The sequence below is a fragment of the Pogoniulus pusillus genome, chromosome 41 (assembly GCF_015220805.1).
Source record: "Pogoniulus pusillus isolate bPogPus1 chromosome 41, bPogPus1.pri, whole genome shotgun sequence".
NCBI classification, from domain to species: Eukaryota; Metazoa; Chordata; class Aves; order Piciformes; family Lybiidae; genus Pogoniulus; species Pogoniulus pusillus.
Genome location: NC_087304.1, coordinates 1,230,411 through 1,249,273, shown reverse-complemented (window position 1 = coordinate 1,249,273; position 18,863 = coordinate 1,230,411). Strand labels below are relative to the sequence as shown.

General features: G+C 59.6%; 1 protein-coding gene across 1 annotated transcript; it reads left to right on the top strand.

Annotated features, from left to right (window-relative positions):
* The first annotated feature begins 995 nt into the window (after positions 1-995).
* Positions 996-11,039, top strand: ANGPTL4 (angiopoietin like 4). Its single transcript, XM_064175022.1, has 7 exons — positions 996-1,537; positions 2,072-2,182; positions 2,613-2,742; positions 6,920-7,033; positions 7,117-7,212; positions 7,506-7,781; positions 9,493-11,039. Exons 1-7 carry the CDS (start codon positions 1,022-1,024, stop codon positions 9,672-9,674), a joined length of 1,425 nt encoding a protein of 474 aa, XP_064031092.1. The 5' UTR covers positions 996-1,021; the 3' UTR covers positions 9,675-11,039.
* Positions 11,040-18,863: the final 7,824 nt, after the last annotated feature.

The window sequence follows — 18,863 nt, the reverse complement described above, 5'->3', positions numbered from 1 at the left end:
AGGCAGGGCAAGAGGCAGAGCTGCTAACTGGAGGCCATGACAACTGCAAGTGAAACGAGGCACATTTTTCACAGGGGGGATGGCTGAAGCCTTAGGGGGGGGGGAAGGAATCCACTCCTGGCACTCTCAGAGCCTGGGAGCCTTCAGAGGAGTGAATGACCTGCTGACTCCAAGCATGCACCGTGCCAGGGCTGGCAGCACCACACAAAGCATCAACTGGGAGCCCTGTACCTTCAGCATGCACCCATGCCAGGGCTGAGACACCCAGCAGAGCCCTGTACCCCCAGGGGGCACTCACTCTAGGGCCTGCAGCACTCATTAGGGAGCCTGGGAGCCTGTGGCACCACCCCAAGCCCAGCAGCTCCCCGTGGGGTATGGCCTGGGGACAGGACACATGGTAGGGCAGCAGGCTGGGGCCTCATGGCAGTGGGGAACCAAGTGGCAGCGCTTAGGAGAGAAGAGTGCAGGGTTGGAAGCAGGGCAGACAGCAGGGATGGATGGGGACAGGGATGGGAGTGGAGACAGGGATGAGGACAGGCATAAGGATGGAGGTGGAGATGGAAATGGAGATGAGGATGACTGGAGATGGGAACAGGGATGAGGACCGGGATGGGAGTGGAGAAAGGGATGGGAATGGGGACTGGCATGGGGATAGAAATGAGGACGGGGAACCGGGAATAGAAACGGGCATGAGGACGAGACGCGGTGCGAGGACGAGGCGAGGGCAGGTCTCAGCGGCGAGGGACCGAGGCTGCCCGGAGCCGGGGGGGCGGGGGATGGCCGGGGCTCGGAGTCGGGGCTGCCACGGGCGGCGGTTGCGGAGCGGCCTGAGCCCAGGGCCGGGGAGGGCGAACAAAGCGGCGGGGCAGGGCGGGCGGGGAGGGGAGGGGGCGGTTCCGGGGCCCTCCCCGCCGCCGTGCGCGGCCGGCGATAAAAGCGGGGCCGAGGCGGCTGGGCGGGCACTGGTGGCGGAGCCGGCGTGCAGCTCCCCGGGGCCGGCGCACGGCTCGGCGGAGCAGCCATGCAGCTGAGCGGGGCAGCGCTGCTGCTGTGCACCGCGGCGGCCGTGGCCGCGGCTCCGGGGCCCGCGGCGGGCCGGGCCGGTGCCGAGCGGCGGGCGGCGGCAGGCAAAGAGCGGCGAGCGCAGTTCGCCTCCTGGGACGAGGTGAACGTGATCGCCCACGGGCTGCTGCAGCTCGGGCACGGCCTGAAGGAGCATGTGGACCGCACCAAGGGGCAGATGCGGGAGCTCGGCAGCCGCCTGAACGCCCACAACAGCTCCATGGGGAGGCTGCTGCGGCAGGCGCGGGAGGCGCAGGAGCGGGGCGAGCGGCTGCGGGACAGCGTGCGGGAGCTGGAGGGCCGCGGCCGGCAGCTCCTCAACCTTTCCGAGGCTCTGCGGCAGCGCCTGGAGGAGGTGGCGGCCGACAAAGCCGAGATCCAGGGCCGGCTGGAGCAGCTGGAGGGCCGCGTTCGGCAGGCGCTGCAGGCGCGGCCGGGCGGCAACCAGAGCGCCAGGGACCTGGGAGCGCTGCAGGTGAGCATCGCCCGCGGGACCCGCCGCGCTGGGGGACACCGGGAGCGACCGCGGGAGGAGCGGTCCCAAGGGAGCGGGGGAAACCCAACACGCGGGGAAGGCGCCGGGAGTGGCCCCGGGGGAGCGGGGAGAACCCGACCCAGCCAGGCAGCGGGAGCGACCGAGGGAACAGGGGAGCTTCGACCCAACCAGCCGCTGGAAGCGACCTGAGGGGGAGTGGGCACCAGACACGCCCGAGACACCTGGGACCAGCCTGGGGGGGGAGTCGAGGAGGGGTTCTTGCACGGTGGGGAGCAGCGGAGGTAGGGGATGGAGCCTGCCGGGAGCGGCTGGAAGGGGCTTGCTGCGGGGAGCAGTCCTGCGGGGCACGCTCGGAGCATTGCGGGCATTCGACCCTCCTGGGAGCAGCGGATCGGGATCGGTCCCCGGCGGGACTGCTCCTCGCAGCTGCTCGCAGTGTCCCTGGCACCAGCCCCTCTGACACAACCAGCTCTGCCCAGAGCTGCAGGGCTTAACTGGCTCTTCCCCTCGCAGTCCCTGATGGACGCACAGAACCTGCGGATCGAGGAGCTCTTGCAGAAGATCAAGCAGCAGCAGTATAAGCTGGACAAGCAGAATCTGCAGATCAAAAGCCTGCAGAGCAAGGTGAGCTCTTGTCCCTCTGTCTAGCTAGGGGATTGCTGCTGGTCCTGTGTGCTGCAGGACCCTGGCACCGACTGCTCTGGCACCGTGCTCTGGGGATAGCAAAACCAGAACTGGTTGTGCTGCTGCTACCTGGCTTTGGGTACCCTATAAAGACCACGCCCCTGGTTATTGGTAGTAAGCTGCAAGCAGTGGAAGGAACTGGTGTGTGGGAACAGACTCTAGGCTCATCCTTTGTGAAATAAGCTCCTTAGCAGGGGTGTGACATCCCACAGTCATGTTCTGGCTCCTGTTCCTTGACGTTTCTGGGCAAGTTCAGCCCCAGCTCTGGTCATGGGGGAGCAGCTGGCAGCTTGGCCCAGCAGCTGCCCTGAGTAGCAGCGTTGGAAATGAGCTGAGATAAAACTGCTCTGACTTGTGCATTTTTTTTCAGGTCAATCTACTAATCCCTTTACACCTGAAGGACAACAAAACACAGTCTCCCAAGTGGAAGATAAACCTGAAGAGCCTCAGCCTCACCAACCAGAGCCAGAATGCCAGTGGGGAGCCTGTGCTGATGCAGAGTGAGTATCTGCCCATTCTACCCCACTGCTCCCTGCTGCAGCAGCCCTCAGCAGTTGCAACTGTTTGGAAACAAAAAGTTCAGTTGTCCTGAGTCAGGATGTGAGATTTGCTTGCAAAACCAGAGCTTGGGAGATTGGCCAGGCAGAGGGGATCTGGAGCACAGGCAGATCCTAGCCTTTTGGATCAGCATTAGTCCAGCAGGAATTTAAGGATTTCAGAGGAATTTTCCTGCCTGGCATTAAGAATGCAGCAGGGAGTGGACAAAGGCTGCTAGCAGGTATTTGTCAGAGAGGATTGGCAGGTGTGTGTGGGAATGCAGGCAGGAAAGGAGCATCTGTGCTCTCTGGACTTTTGTTCACCTGCTCTCTCTTTACCAGAGAGGGTTTGCTTCTCAGTGTGCTATGCTGGTGCCAGGAGGAGAATTGGGGAGCCCTGGGAGGAGAGCTGGAACCTTGTGGGTCCATCTGCCTTGGCGCATGTTCAGGGCCCATAATAAAGACCAAAGCCTCAGCCTGCACTGTCCTCAGCAGAAGGTGCTGAGCTGCAGTGGAGGCCCTGGGAGGCATTCAGTAGAGCAGGCAAGTGGATGCTGCATCCACAGCTCTGCCTGGAGCATCCTCCCTGCTGGCAGGGGGCTGGAGCAGCTCCGGCCGAGTGAAAGGCAGCGGAGCAGAGATGTGTCCTCGGCTGTGCCGCGTCCTGCAGCCTCCCGCCCAGACAGGAACTGATGTCCCCACAGGGTTTTCTGGCCAGGAGCAGCTGCTCTCGTGTTGTGTCAGCTAAATCATGGTGCTGGCTCCATCTGTGCAGCTGTCTGGGGATGTCCAACGTGAGCCAAAACAGAAACCAGGCAGGGTGAGGATGCATGGGGAAATGCTGCCTGGGGTGTTGCACGGAGATAGCTATGGGGAAACACATGGAATTTGTTTGTGGAGTCTAGAGCTGTCCCTGGTGTGCCTGGAAGCTGGGTGGGCAGAACAAAGAGCTGCAGAATCGATGCAGACAAGTTGAGAGATGCAACACAGGGCTCCAAAACTCCTTCTGGTGCTCATCTCGGCAGGGCTGGGCAGCGCTCGGCAGGGCTATGTGAGGTCTCCCCCAGTCAGAGCAGTGCTGCAAGCCAGATAACTGTCTCAGAACGTCTTTTCCCCATTTCTTTTCCCACTCTGCATTGTGACTTGCCTTCAGGAGTGTGCCATAGTGTTCTAGAGTTGTTTGGGATGGAAGGAATCTTTAGAAGTCAGCCAAGCCAAACAATTAGTTCGACTCCCCTTCTGAAAGGGGCCAGGGAGATGGAATTGAGTCTTTGCTACTTGCTGGTGACAGATGTAGGCTGTGCTGCTGGCTGTAGCAATACTTGTGAAGCGTAGTGCTGAGAGCTTAGCACCTTCTGGTGCCACTCTGTGCCCAGTGGGGACGCTCTGAGCATCCTCAGTGCCCTGGGCATCCTGCCTGCTACCTGGCCAGCTGTGAGCTCTCCCTTGTCTTGTCTGATCCCTGATGTTGATACTGCTGACAGAAAACAAATTGGCTTCCCCTCATAAGCAAGTTGAATTTTCTGGCAGATCTCCAAGCACTGCCTGGCAGGGCAGCCCTGTGCCCTCTGCCTGGGGAGCCCTGTGGCTGCCTCCAGAGCAGGCAGCACCGAGGAGCCTTGTGCCAGCGGCTCCCTGCTATTGTCGGGCAGAGCCACGGCGCAGCAGGGCCCCGGGCAGCAGCAATAAGCTCCCCCAGCAGCTCTTCCAGAAAGACCCTTTTATTTGCATCCAGTGAACACAAGTTTTTTCAGGCCAGAGCTGGCATGGGGCCAAGCATGTGAAAGTTGAAGGCTTGAAGCAGCCTGGAGAGTGAAAGGTTTACTGGCTTGCAGAAAGAGGATCACGTCTTTAGGCAGAGCCTGCGCTCGCTGGCAGCCAGCCCAGTAAGGGAAAGGTGAGCCCTGCTCACTGTCTGCCCGTGGCGCTGCGGCTCCAAAATAGTTGGGGTGAGTGGGGGGGAGGTGATGCAAAGAGCTCCAGGCATGCCCTGCCATCTGCGAGGAAGGCTGTTTATCCCGGGAGGTGATGTCCTGTCATGCCTGGAGATCCTGTTGGGTAAATCTGGTGCCGTGCCTGGGGCAGCTCCAGCCAGCCTTATTGATTCTTCCCTCTTGTTTGGCTAAATAAAGGAGGAGGGAAAGAAAAACATCCAGAGCAGCCAGGAGGTCTTGTTCTGCTGGTGCCCTACAGATGTGCAGTGTGAGCTGGAGCTAATGAGCCTGCTCCTCAAACAAAAAGGCTGAGCTGAGGCTGTTCAGGCAGCTGCATCTCATTCAGCTGTGTGAATGTCACCACTGCCCCAGGAAGGCAAAAGAGATCCAAAGGCAGTCAGTGGCCAAGGCACAGATAAACAGCCAGGGATGATAGGGCTGATTTTTGCATGCTGGGGCTGCCCAGGGAACCATCCCAGCAGTGCTGGGAGAGGAGATGAGGATCAGAGCTGGGTGAGCCCAGTAGCCTCCAGCACCTCCCTGCTGCCAGGCTTGTGAGAGGAGGTGGCTGCAGATGTGAGGGAAGGGCACAGGTTGTGGATTGTCCTTCTGACCCTGCCTCGGCTTCTGGCTGCATCCACCTATGCAGTTGGGATGGCAGCGATGTCCTCAGCCTCCCTGCAGTGCAGGTGGCTTTGTCTGCAAGACACTCACCCTCCAGCCACGTGTGCAGGCCGTGGGGGAAGTCCTGGGGCCACATGCTCCTCCTATGGGCTTGGTGCCATCAGCCCGGTGCCAACATCAGCCCAGGGCTACGATGGATGCCAATGGGCCATGCTGGTTGCAGGGCTGTCTGGTGGGAGAGGGACTCCCTGTGCCGAGGAGGGGATAGGTCAGTGGCATCACACTGCTGTCCCCATGTCCCTGCCACACTGACCCTTCCTCCTGTTGTGGCTCTTCTCTTTGCCACAGAGCAGCACTGGGACTCCCCAGGTGCCCAGTGAGGATGTGAGCAAAAGGTGATGCTCCATGGGGGCTGCTCTTGCCCTCAGCAACTCAACCCCCCCCCCCAACTTTCCCTCCTTTCTGCCCTATGTGAGGCTCTGTGGCCGTGCAGGGAGCCTCTCCCCACTGCCACCCAGTGCCAGCCCTGACCCTGGGGCTAGCACCCGGCGCAGCCCAGGCCTTGGCTCTGGGTCTCTTCACCCTTCTGCCGTGGGGTTGTGCTGGCAGCAGCTGTGAGCCACCCATCCCACCCTGCGCAGAGAACAGAGCCCCTTTGTCTGGGGGCAGTGGGGGCACCTGTCCCGGCTGACAAAGAGCCCCTTGACTGCACGGGCAGCCTGGGGCTGGACCCCCCCAGCACATCCTCCTGTGGCCTTTTGACTGGGCTTTTGGAACCGGTTCCCCCCACCCTGCCCTGCCCTGCCTGCCCCCCGGGGCGGCGGGAGGAGGCCGCGGGTGGACTTTTGTCGGCGCTGTTGAAACGGTGCCGTGCTGGCAGCTCCGGGCAAAGTCCCGCGGGGCGGGGGGTGGGAGCCAGCTGGTGAGGGGATGGAGGGGACAGGCTGGGGGCTGGCCTCACCCCTGGCGCTCCACTAGTGCAGTCAGCTGGGGCTCTCTGCCCTGCTTGGTGTGTCTTGGGCAAAGAAGAGTCACCCCAGCCTGGCCCTATGCCCGCTGGTGCCAGCAGCACATCTGGCTGGGGTCCCCCACAGTCACTGTCATGTGCTGGATGCTCAGAGGCCTTCCTGATGTCAGGACTTCTGGGGGGTTGTTTTGCCCCTGAGGCCCTTCGAAGCAGCTTCAGCCTCGGAGTGGGATGGGGATGCTCGGTTCTGGCACTGCCCCACCCCCTGCGGGCTGCTGCTGCCAGCTGCAGGCAGGGAAGGAGCTGGGAACCTCCTGAGGCCTTTCCTCGACAGGGAGCCACACTCTCCAGCCTGGGTCACCCCAGCCTGGCCCTATGCCTGGCTTCTGCCTTGGATGGAAGCCCAAGGAGCTGTGTTTGGATAAATGGAGAGCTCCAGGGTCACAGCATGCGAAGTGCTGAGGTCAGAGGCTGCCATCTCCAGCACGTGGCCAGAGCCCCAGCCCTGCCCTGCACAGCTGCTGGGCTGCTGGCCAGGGCTGCAAGTGTTGAGGCTGTGGTGGGAGCAACCTGCTGTGGGACTCAGGGCCGTGTCCTGTTTCCTTCCCCTCCTCAGAGCTCCCAGAGGACTGCCAGCAGCTCTTCCTGACCGGGCAGCAAAGCAGTGGTGTTTTCCAGGTGCAGCCTGCAGGATCTCAGCCCTTCAAAGTCTACTGTGACATGACTGCAGGTAAAGCAGGGGAGCTGTCCCACAGCCCTTTGCCTGGTGCCCCAGTGAATGGTGCCCCTGAGTGACTGCCCTTGTGCCCACAGAAGGGGGCTGGACAGTGGTCCAGAGGCGCACAGATGGCTCTGTGGACTTCGACCAGCTGTGGGATGCCTACAAGAATGGCTTTGGAGACCTTCATGGTAGGTGGATGATGATGGCAGCCTCCTCACCGTGCCAGCAGTGGTGCCTTAGCACAGGTTATTCCCCTTGCTGGCCCCAGCACAGCAGTGGGCTGAGGAAGGGGAGCAGCGAGGTGCACTGCTAGTGGAGCAGGAGCCCTTGGTCCTCTTGACTTGTTGTGTGGGTGCCAGACCGTGGCTCAAATGCTGCAGTGTCTTGGGGTTGTCTCTTTTGCTCTCTGGAGTCTGTGCATGTGTCTTCTTGGCACAGTGAGTTTGTGCCCCTGCAGCCAAAGCAATGTCTCCTGTGGCAGGTGACTTCTGGCTGGGCCTGGAGAAGATGCATCACCTTGTCCAAGAGGGGAGGTACAACCTCCAGATAGAGCTGGAAGACTGGGAGGGAAATTCCCAGGTGGTTCAGTTTGTCTTCAGCCTTGGTGGTGAGAGCACAGCCTACACACTCAGCCTGCTGGGACCTCTGTCTGGAGAGCTGGAGAACTGCATTGGTGACTTCAGGCAGCTGCCCTTCTCCACTCGGGATCGTGACCACGACCTCAAAGCTGACACAAACTGTGCCAAGCACCTCTCAGGTCAGTATGAGCTCTTCCTTCCCAGCACTGAGCACTCCCAGCCCTCCTCTGTCTGCTGGTGGCTGTCAGTGGGACAGGGACTCTGTGGGACTAGACCCCTTTGGTCTGGTTTGGAAAAGACCTCGAAGATCTTCCAGCCCAACCCTGCCAGGCCACCACTAACCCATGGCCCTCAGCACCACACCTCCATGGCTTTAAAGCCCCTCCAGGGCTGGAGACTCTTAACACTGCCCCGGGCAGCTTGGGCTGGGCCTTGACAACGTTTTTGGGGACGAAGTTGTTCCTCATGTCCAACCTGAACCTTCCCTGGGGCACCTTGAGGCTGTTTTCTCTAATCTATTGCTTACTTCTTGGTAGGAAAGACCAACTCCCACCTGGCTCCAACCTCCTTTCAGGGTGAAGTAAGGAGATCTGCCCTGAGCCTCCTTTACTCTGGGCTTAGCCCCAGCTGCTCCTGCCCAGCCCTGTTCTCCTGACCCTTTCCCAGCTTTGTTGCCCTTCTTGACCTGCTCCAGCCCCTCAATGTCCTCCTGAGGCCCAAAACTGAACCCAAGATTCAAAGCGTGACCTTACCAGTTCCCAGTCCAGTGTGACAATCCCTGCCCTGGCCTTGCTGGCCATATAGCTTCCAAGCCAGGATGCTGCCTCAGCCACCTGGGCACACCCTGGCACAGTCAGCCAGCTGTTGACCAACACACCCTGGCATAGTCAGCCAGCTGTTGACCAAAAGTCAGGGACTTGATCAAAAGCCAAGGGCTGGTCCCCTGCTGCCCAGGAAAAGCTACATCCTTGGGAGGAGCACTGCAGGGAACTGGGAGGGAAGCCACAAGGGGCTCATGATTCAGGTCTTGGCAGAATCACAGGATGGGTTGGGTTGGAAGGGACCAGTTCCAACCCCCTGCCATGGGCAGAGATGCCTCCCACCAGCACCGGTTGCTCAAGGCCTCATCCAGCCTGGCCTGGAATGGACAAGAGACAGCCACAACCTCCCTGGGCAACCTCTGCCAGTCTCTCCCCACCCTACTCTCAACAATTTCTTCCTCATCTCCACTCTCTCCCCTCTCAAAGCTCACAGCCATTGTCCCTCAGCCTGGCACTCCCAGCCCTTGTCCAAAGCCCCTCCCCAGCTCTCCTGGAGCCCCTTCAGCTACTTTCAGGCAGCTCTAAGATCTCCCTGGAGCCTTCTCTTCTCCAGGCTGAACAGCTCCAACTGTCCCATCAGGGCAGGCTCTCCAGCCTCTGAGCATCTTCATGGCCACCTCTGGACCTATTCCAGCAGTGTCTTCTTTGTGCTGGGGGCACCAGAGCTGGGTGCAGTGCTCCTGTGCTGTCTCTATAACAGCTTTCATAGAATCAACTGGGTTGGAAGAGACCTCCAAGATCATCCAGTCCAACCCATTCCCCAGCCCTATCCAATCAACTAGACCATGGCACTAAGTGCCTTTGTTGGCTGCCACCTTGTTTGGAAGCCTTTCCAGCAAAGCAGTGAGCTGAGATGGGGCTGCTGAAGGGTTTGAGGGTGTTGCAGATGCATCCTGATCTCATGCAGGGTGAGTGCAAAGGTTTCCTGGCACAGGAGACTTGTGAAGTGCTCTCGTAAGGTTCTGAAGCCCTGGAAAAGTGGGGATAATGGAGGCAGCATCTGCCTTGAACCTGGGTTTGCTTTCTGCTGGGGAGTGCTGTGGCTAACCTGCCTCTCTTGCCTGGGCAGGTGGTTGGTGGTTCAGCACCTGTGGCCATGCCAACCTCAACGGCAAATACTTCCGCTCCATCCCGCGGCAGAGGCACGAGCGCAAGCAGGGCATCTTCTGGAAGACCTGGAAGGGCAGGTACTACCCTCTCAAGTCCACCACCATGAAAATCCAACCTGCAGTGCTGGAGACAGAGCTCTAAAGCTGCCACTTGAGACTTGACTTTCTCCACGGAGCACCGAGCTGTGCTCCATCACCTGGTGTTTACAAAGAACCGAACCTGCCCTCCTGGGCAGCCCCTGAGGAGCTCCTCTTGGCTGGCAGCCCTCTGGTGGCACAGCAGCTCCGTGCTGTAGATAAAGCAGCTCCATTTGCCTGAAACCCCTGGCTGGAAGCTCTCAAACCAGAAGAGGAGCCACCAGCAGGGAGATTCACCTCCAGAGCCTGCACAAGGGTCTTCCACCCTGGCATGTGCTGCTGTAGCAAGTCCAAGTTGTCTTCTGGTGCTTTCTGTCCCGTCTGAACACTTCTGTGCTAGTTGTGATGAGCTGAGCCTGGGGGAAGGGGGGAGCACGTTGAAGTATTTTGGTACCCTGGACCCAAGTATTGGGTACCTCTGTACCCCTTGCTGTGTGCTGTCTTTTTCACTGCTGTTCCCCAGTGATGTCCTGTGTACCTCCTGTGACGGTCCCCAGAGCCTCCTTCCCTCGCTGGTGCTGTGGCCCAGTGAGCCTCAGGCAGCTTCATCTGCACAGCTCCTGCTCTGGTGACTTGGTTGTGGGGTTTGGTGAGAAGGCTGAAGGACACTGCGGAAAGGGCCTTCAGGCTCTCTTGGCTTCCTTGGCCCCCGCAGCTTTGAAGCCCTCTTTCTGGCTGTGCTAGGATTTGCTGGGAGCTGGGGAAACAGCTTCCACCTCCAGGGGGCAAGGGATGGGATCCTGCAGCTGCTCACATGAGGGCCAGAGCCTGGAAGGTTGAGTCTCAAGCTCTGGAGCCTACCAGGGAGTAGGATGCTTAGGACAGTGCAGGTACAGAGCAGTGACTGTCCCTGGGCTGAGCCAGCCCTGCTGTGAGCTGTACATCCCCCTGGAGCCTCCAGAGCTGCCTTCTCCCAGCAGGCTGCTGGGGCTCTGCAGAGTGATCAGCACCATCCCACCTGCACCCCCCCCAGCTGGCTCTGAGGGGCCAGGGCACAACACACAGGGGTCTGTGCAAGAGCTGCAAGCCCCCCTGGGAGGTGCTCTGGGGCTGGCTGTCTGGAGAGAGGTGGGCAAAATGCCACCTTGGGGCTTCCAGGGCGTCCCCCACCCCGGGAGGTGTCAGCAACTGCAGTGCTCCTGGCTGCAGAGCCAGGTGGAGGATGCTGGCCCCTGTCTCTGGGCTGCCTGGGTTGGTTTGTTTCTGTCTGTACATGCAGTGTTCACGAGGATGTGCTGTAATTTATACGTGTTGGTGCTGGCAGAAGCAGCAGCTGTACTTTCTGTATTTTAAACTTTTGGGTTTTGTACTAAAATATCTTTTGGTTTTTTTTTTGCTGAAGATGTCTTTTAATAAAAAGAAGCCTGTACCTGTCCTGTCTGGATTGCAGAAGATGAGGTGGGGGAGGGGAGCTTCATTTGCTGGGAGGTTGACCTGAGCTCTGTGCTGCCTGCTTTTAGCTGTAGCCTTGCAGAGCTCCGGGGGAATTCCCTGCCCTAGCCCCCAGCAGCAGCCTTCAGTCTGTTTGAGGTTTATAGCCTTCTAAATCTCTTTTCCTTCTGGAAATCAGGCCCCGGGGCAGTAGGTTTGCAAGTGCTGATGAGCTGCCTTTTCTCATCCCCTGGGCCCCAGGGAGACATTCCTCCTAGCTGCCTGGAAAACCCTCTCCAGCTCTTTGAGCAGGAGCCAAGGTCGAGGTCTGACTTATCTGGATGGATTAGCGTCGGAGCCGAGCAGGACATGCCCCGAGGTGTAGTAGCCTTTCACCTGCTTGTGTCACACCTGCACAGTCAGCTCCAGAAGCATTTATTGCAACTTTGGGGAGTGACTACACAGGAAGGAATGAAATGAGCTGGGGATGGAGGCTCGGGGCTGGGACATCTCCTGGGAACAGGCTGCCCAGGGAAGTGGTGGAGTCCCCATCCCTGGAGCTGTTCAGAAGGTGCTTGGATGAGGTGCTGGAGGACGTGGCCTAGCAGCTGTGTGCAGGGAGATGCTGGGTTATGGTTGGACTGGATCTCAGGGCTTTTCCACCCACGGTTTGAAGATGATGGGGGTGAACTCCAGCTGTGCTCATCACCCCAGGTGTGTGGCCTGATGCTGGAGATGGAGAAACTAAAAAACACTCCATTAATTGGTTAAAGAAGGGGGACAAAAAGTGCTGGTTGCAGAAAGAAGAGCCAAGAGCCTCCTTTAGCTCCCTGGAGCAGCTCTATAAATACCTGATGGACCTAAACATGATCCCAGCTCCTGTGGCTGTCCTTCCCTGGGGAAAATCCTGAGGCTAATGATAGCCCCAAGCACAATTGCACAAACATTATCCCCAGCTCGGAGCTGCCTGCTTGCTGCTGCACTCACAAATACATTTTTAATGTTCTATTTGCTTAATTCAGAGCTGGTTTAGTCCCTGGGTGCAGCAGCAGATCCTGGCATGCAGTGCTTCAGTCTGGATGCTGAAGTGAGTACAAGTTGGGGTTTATGCATCAGATGATAGGATCAAAGGATCATAGAATCTTAGAATGGTAGGGGTTGGAATGGACCTTCCCAAACCATCCTGTCCAACCCCCCTGCCAGAGCAGTCACACAGGGCACACAGGAACACATCCAGGTGGGGCTTGAGAGTCTCCAGAGAAGGAGACTCCACAACCTCTCTGGGCAGCCTGCTCCAGGCCTCCAGCACCCTCACACCAAACAGGTTTCTCCTCGTGTTGAGGTGGAAGCTCCTGGGTTCCAGTTTGTGTTCATTGTCTCCTGTCCTGGCACAGGACAGCACTGAAGAGAGCCTGGCCCAGCCTGGTCCTTTCTTGCCCCCCAACCCTGCAGACATTGATAAATACTCCTGAGATTCCCTCTCAGCCTTCTCCTCCTCAGGCTGCCCAGCCCCAGGGCTCTCAGCCTTTCCCCAGCACACTCCAGCCCCTTCAGCATCCTCACAGCCTCTGCTGGCCTCTTTCCAGTAGTTTCCTGTCCCTTTTGAACTGGAGAGCCCAAAACTGGACACAACATTCCAGGTGTGGTCTCAGCAGGGCAGAGTAGAGAGGGAAGAGAACCTCCCTAGCCCTGCAGGCCACTCTTCTGAAGTGACGAGGTGAGCATACACCAGACAGCAGCTGCTGCAGAACTCTGCTGTGGCTATGGTGGTGGAGGCCTGCTGTGGCTATGGTGGTGGAGCCCTGCTGTGGCTATGGTGGAGTCCTGCTGTGGCTATGGTGGAGCCCTGCTGTGGCTACGGTGGAGCCCTGCTGTGGCTGTGGTGGTGGAGCCCTGCTGTGGCTGTGGTGGAGTCCTGCTGTGGCTATGGTGGAGCCCTGCCGTGGCTATGGTGGAGCCCTGCCGTGGCTGTGGTGGAGCCCTGCCGTGGCTATGGTGGAGCCCTGCTGTGGCTATGGTGGTGGTGCCCTGCTGTGGCTATGGTGGTGGAGCCCTGCTGTGGCTATGGTGGAGTCCTGCTGTGGCTATGGTGGAGGCCTGCTGTGGCTATGGTGGTGGAGCCCTGCTGTGGCTGTGGTGGTGGAGCCCTGCTGTGGCTGTGGTGGAGCCCTGCCGTGGCTGTGGTGGAGCCCTGCCGTGGCTATGGTGGAGCCCTGCTGTGGCTATGGTGGTGGTGCCCTGCTGTGGCTATGGTGGTGGAGCCCTGCTGTGGCTATGGTGGAGTCCTGCTGTGGCTGTGGTGGAGCCCTGCTGTGGCTATGGTGGAGCCCTGCTGTGGCTATGGTGGAGCCCTGCCGTGGCTGTGGTGGAGCCCTGCCGTGGCTATGGTGGAGCCCTGCTGTGGCTATGGTGGAGTCCTGCTGTGGCTATGGTGGAGGCCTGCTGTGGCTATGGTGGAGTCCTGCTGTGGCTATGGTGGAGGCCTGCTGTGGCTATGGTGGTGGAGCCCTGCTGTGGCTGTGGTGGTGGAGCCCTGCTGTGGCTGTGGTGGAGCCCTGCCGTGGCTATGGTGGAGCCCTGCTGTGGCTATGGTGGTGGTGCCCTGCTATGGCTATGGTGGTGGAGCCCTGCTGTGGCTATGGTGGAGCCCTGCCGTGGCTATGGTGGAGCCCTGCTGTGGCTATGGTGGTGGTGCCCTGCTGTGGCTATGGTGGAGCCCTGCTGTGTATTTGTTGCTGGGGCTTTTCTGGCAGATCTGAGATGTGCTTCTCAGGGCTGTGTTTGATCCACAGGAGCTGCTCAGAGGACAGCAGCAGCCAGTCCCAAACACCATCTGGTGTCAAACACAGGCCAGGGGAAGGCTAAATGCCCCCGATTCTGCCTAGCCCAGGAGTTACAGCTGCTGCTTCCTTCTGTGTCCCTGGCTTGTCCCGTTCTGCTGTGCAGGTATCCACATCCCATCAGTGGCAATGCCACCCCGTGCCCCTAGACCGCAGCTTTGGGGCATGCTGCAGCCCTCCCAAGGTGCCTCTGCAGAAGCAGCCTGTCCCGAGGCTCCGTTTGCATCTGACATGCCCCGGGAACGCTGCAGCTCCTTCGCTCTGAGCTGCAGCAGGTGGCACCCGGAGCCCCGTGCGGGACGTGGAGCTCCCTCCAGTGACCGCGGGACAGGCAGCGCCGTGCGCGGCCACCGCGCACCGAGCGCTGCCCAAACCGGGCCGTGCCTGTGCCCCGCAGCAGCTCCGGCCGTGGTGGCCTCCCCAGGCTGCGAGGCCGCCCAGCAAAGCCTCCTCCAGCAGCTGCTGGTTTGGCAGGCTCGGAGCACTGCGCTGAAGGTGCTGCTGGGGTCGGAGCTCGGCTCATTGAGTGCCTAAAGGCTGTGGGGGCTGAGCATGGTGGGACGGGCGGCGCTGGGACCAGAACAGCTGCAGGACAGCCCGGGGCTGTGGCGCAGGGGGGTGGCAGAGGGTGGGAGCATGCCTCAGTGTGGAGCTCGGACTCAGCGGTAGCTGCAGATTGAGCCGCAGCTGCTTTGGAGCTGAGGATGCTCAGAGCATCGTTGGATTAAGATGTTGCACATCAGCTCCCCCCGTCCTGACCCAGCTGAGTCTGTGACCCTAGAAGGTGAGAAGAGCCCCAAGCAGCTGCGCAGAGGCCACTCCCGACCCAGCCTGCATCTAAACAGCAGAAACAAGCACCGGGAGGTGCAGCTGTGAGGCCTCCAGCCCTGCTTTATGGAGCGGTGGAATCCGAAGTGCTTTGCGCAGTCTGGCAAAGAGAGAAGCTGGTTCTGCACTCACAGAGCTGCAGCAGCCTGGGCACACAGGCTGAGCTCCCTGCACCAGTGCCACCGAGACACTGAAACCCCGAGCCCCCAAGCCCCCCACCATCTGCATGGCCTCACAGAGCACCACAATGGAACAAAGGCAGCAAACTGGCAAACCCTGCTCCAATCTGAAACCTGGTGCACTGCCAAGCAACAGGAGATTAAACCCAAGAGTTCTCCACCCAGTGACACTCCCAGGCACCCCCAGCCTGGCCCCAAACACCCATCTCTCACCGCTCCCATCTCAGCAAGAGCCACACCTTCAAAGCTGTCCTGGCATCTGGGGCATCAGGACCCTCCCAGTCCTCCAGTAACTTCAGCTCCGCTGCAGGAGCTCAGTGGCATAAGCCGTGGTTCCTGAGGACATTCTGACACGGCTTTGCACCCCTGCCAGGGGCCCCTCCCAAGCACATTATTGCTCACAGACACTCGGAGAATCCCACAAAGAGGGTGGGCAGGGCAGCTCCTGGCTCAAGCACCCCTGACAGGCAACTACACCCCGGGGGCACTGCAGGGGCTGAGGCAGTGAGGAGCAGAGGTAGCATCTCAGGTGACCCTTTTGAACAAGCCTTTATCATGCAAAAGCAGCAGCAGCTGGCACAGGCCTGGCTTCTTTCAGGGGCCTCGGCACAGTTTAAGAAGATATTTGGGGCTTGTAGGACTCAAATGCTGCTGCCTGAGGCTTGGTGATGACCTGCAACCACTCCGGGACCTGAGATACTCAAGGTGAGGCTTGACAGGGCTCTAGGCAACACGATCTAGTTGAGGATGCCCCTGCTGGCTGCAGAGGGGGTGGGACTGGATGACCTTGGGAGGTCCCTGCTGTGACTCTGATTCTACGAACCAGTTCAAGGACACACTCGGGATTTCCAGCAGGAGGCTGCAGAGTCGTCGTCCCTCAGCAGCCTGTGAGGAGGCTGCTGTCGGTGACACATCTGACATCAGTTCTCAAGCACAAAACATATCACGAGCCTGGGGGACACCTGGAGGGGAAGAACCTGGAGACTCTTCCAGCCTATACTTCACCCCACACGGCCCTAAGGCAGCATCCCTCCTCTGACACCAGGTCATCAACTTCCCTCCCTCTGCTCCAGGGGATTTTGAAGCTGGGCTAGACAGCACTCAGGAGGACACCTCCATCCCATACTGCTCTTTAAAACTGAAGGCAACAACAGCCAGTTTAGAACCAAGTTACTTGTGACAATCTGGATTTTCCTTCTGCTCTGCCCGTTTCAGCCAGAACACAAAGCCTCATTTGCCAGCCCCTCCTCTGCCTCCTTTCACCCTGCCCTTCACTGGATGGGGCATTACCGTAGAGTTACAGTCATAGAATGGGTTGGGTGGGAAGGGACCTTTAAAGCTCACATCCAGTCCAACTCCCTGCAGTCAGCAGGGACATCTCCAACTGGAGCAGGTTGCTCAGAGTCCCAAACAACCTGACCTGCAATGGTGGCAGGGATGAGGCAGCTCTCATCTCTCTGGGTAACCTGGGTCAGGCTCTCAGGGTACAAAGTTCCTTCTCTCCCTCTTTTAGGTTCAAATCATCATCCCTTGTCCCGCCACAGCAGGCCCTGCTAAAATATTCTCCCCTTTATATGCCCCCCTTAAGTACTGGAAGGCTGCTCTAAGCTCTCCCTGGAGCTTTCTCTTCTGCATGCTGAACAGCCCCGACTCACTCAGCTGTTCTTCATGGAATTTTCTCTTTCCCAGAAGATTCTGCATCCAATGTGCTCCAGCTTTGCTCTTCTGATGCTATTTGGCTCTTCATCGGCTGGATGCTCGACATCCCTGGACGTGCTCTCGTCAGGAGGGCTGCTGGCTGTGGTCCTGCAGGGACCAGCAGCACCAGCGGGAGAAGGTGCCAGTGCTTCCTGCAGACCCTGCTTGTTTGGGACTTGACAGGAAATCTCTCGGTCCGTGCTGCACAGGAGCATCAGAATCACAAAGAAAAGGTGACAAGAAAGATTTCCTCCTGCTCCTTCAGCAGTCGTTGTCTGTCAGAGAGAGCAACTGGCCCAACCTGCCACCAGCCTGCAGGCAGCACCTTCCCCAGACCCCAGTTGTGTGGGTTTTGGGCTTCCTTCCCAGCAGCTTCCATCACCTGATGTGTGATGGAGGTGCCCAGATGGCTTCCCAGCACCACACTGGGGCTGCAATGTCTTTGTTTCTCACTCCATTTTCAGAGCCTGGCTCATAAATAGAACAATTTTCACCGAGCAGGATCTGGCCACCCTCACCCTCAGGCACCTGTTTGCTTGGGTGCTGCCTCCTGGTGCACTTCCACACATTTATTAGCATTTACATTTGGAAAATGGAACCCCTTAAAACCATGATCCCACCTACCCAGGGCACTCAGGTGACATGGGGAAGGCAGGAGTAGCTCAGGGCTGCACAGCCCAAAGAGTCAAGCCACCATCTCCCTCTGCTTCATCCCCACTGAGTGTCTGCCAAGGCCAGCAAGAGTAAGCCCAAAGCCATCCAAAGCCTACAATTACCTGAAGGGAGGTTGTAGCCAGGTGGGGTTGGGCTCCTCTCCCAGGCAACCAGCAACAGAACAAGGGGACACAGTCTCAAGTTGTGCCAGGGCAGGTTCAGGCTGGATGTTAGGAGGAAGTTCTTGCAGAGAGAGTGATTGGCAATGGAATGGGCTGCCCAGGGAGGTGGTGGAGTCGCTGACCTTGGACGTGTTGAAGCCAAGCCTGGCTGGGGCACTTAGTGCCATGGTTTGGTTGATTGGACAGGGCTGGGGGATAGGTTGGGCTGGATGAGCTTAGAGGTCTTTTCCAGCTTGGCTGATTCTATGATTCTGTGATCTTCCTCCCCACTGTCTCAGCCTTGCTCCAGCGTGAGGCTGCAGACCCACTAATCCTTTCGTCAGCTAAAGATTCCTTCAGGGAAAGTAGGGCAGCAGCAGCAGCTGAGCTGTGATGAGCACAGCCCAGGGAGGCAGGGATGTGTTCGAGGTGCAGCACAAGCTCCCTGGCACAGCACAGGCAGCGAGGGCAGGGAGCCATCAGCCACCCTGGCAGGGTCTGTGGCAACCACACATCAAACGTGTTCAACCAGCGGCTGCAATGCTGGCACACACCCACTGAGACTGCTGGCATGGAGGTCCCCAAAGCAGCAAGGGCATCTCTGGGCCTCCACGCAGAGAGGACACCTCTGGGCCTCAAAGCAGCAGCGACGCTCCTGTGCCTCAAAGCAGCAGGGGCACTCCTGGTCTTTCTGAGCAGCTCTTTGATGCCAACTGCTCGGGCTGTGCTCGCAGGACCTGCTGCAGCACTGTCGCTGGGAAGGTGAGAGGTGTCCTGCTCGGGATCAGGGCAGCCCTTGGGGCTCCTCGGGTGGGGAGTGGCCCTGGGCCGTGTCACAGACTCGGTCGGGAACTCGCCTCAAGCCGTGCCAGGACAAAGAAAAGGAAACGTTTCCCCAGGACAAGTCGTGTCACGGCGCGGGGCCGGTCCTGCCAGAGCAGCTTTTTCAGCTGGTGCTTAGGGCAGCAAGGGCAGACCCTGCGGTCGGGATCTGCCCCGGCCCGGAGCGAGTGGGTGTGCGGGGCTCTGACCCGCCGCTGCGCGTCGCCTGGGGAGAGTTCGGGGTGGGCTTGAGGTGGTTTTAGGGACACCTGACCCCAAGTATCTCCCACTCCTTGGCCCTTCTGCTGAGCTGACACCAGCCCGGGCCCCGCCGCTCGCCTCTCCCCGGACTCCGGCCCGCCCCGCCCGGACCCCATCCCGCCCCGCCCGGACCCCATCCCGCCCTGCCCGGCCCGCTCCGGCCCCGCCCCCTCCCAGCCCCCGCCCCCTTCGGCCCCGCCCCGTCTCGCGGGGTCCCGGCTCAGGCACTCAAGCACCGCCCCTCCCCAGCTGCCCTTCTTCCACTGGGTAGCATCGCCTGTCAGTCAGAGGCGCGCCCGTCGTCTATTGGTTGTCGCTGACGGGTCTGGCGCGCCGCCCGCCTCCTGCGGGCTCTGGCGGCCTCTGATAGGCGGCGGCG

Excerpts from the sequence above, each read along its gene's own strand:
- ANGPTL4 (XM_064175022.1), top strand. The coding sequence starts at position 1,022 with ATGCAGCTGAGCGGGGCAGCGCTGCTGCTGTGCACCGCGGCGGCCGTG. Across the intron at positions 2,743-6,919 it reads GGAGCCTGTGCTGATGCAGA|AGCTCCCAGAGGACTGCCAG; the intron begins GTGAGTATCTGC and ends TCCCCTCCTCAG. Across the intron at positions 7,034-7,116 it reads CTACTGTGACATGACTGCAG|AAGGGGGCTGGACAGTGGTC; the intron begins GTAAAGCAGGGG and ends TTGTGCCCACAG.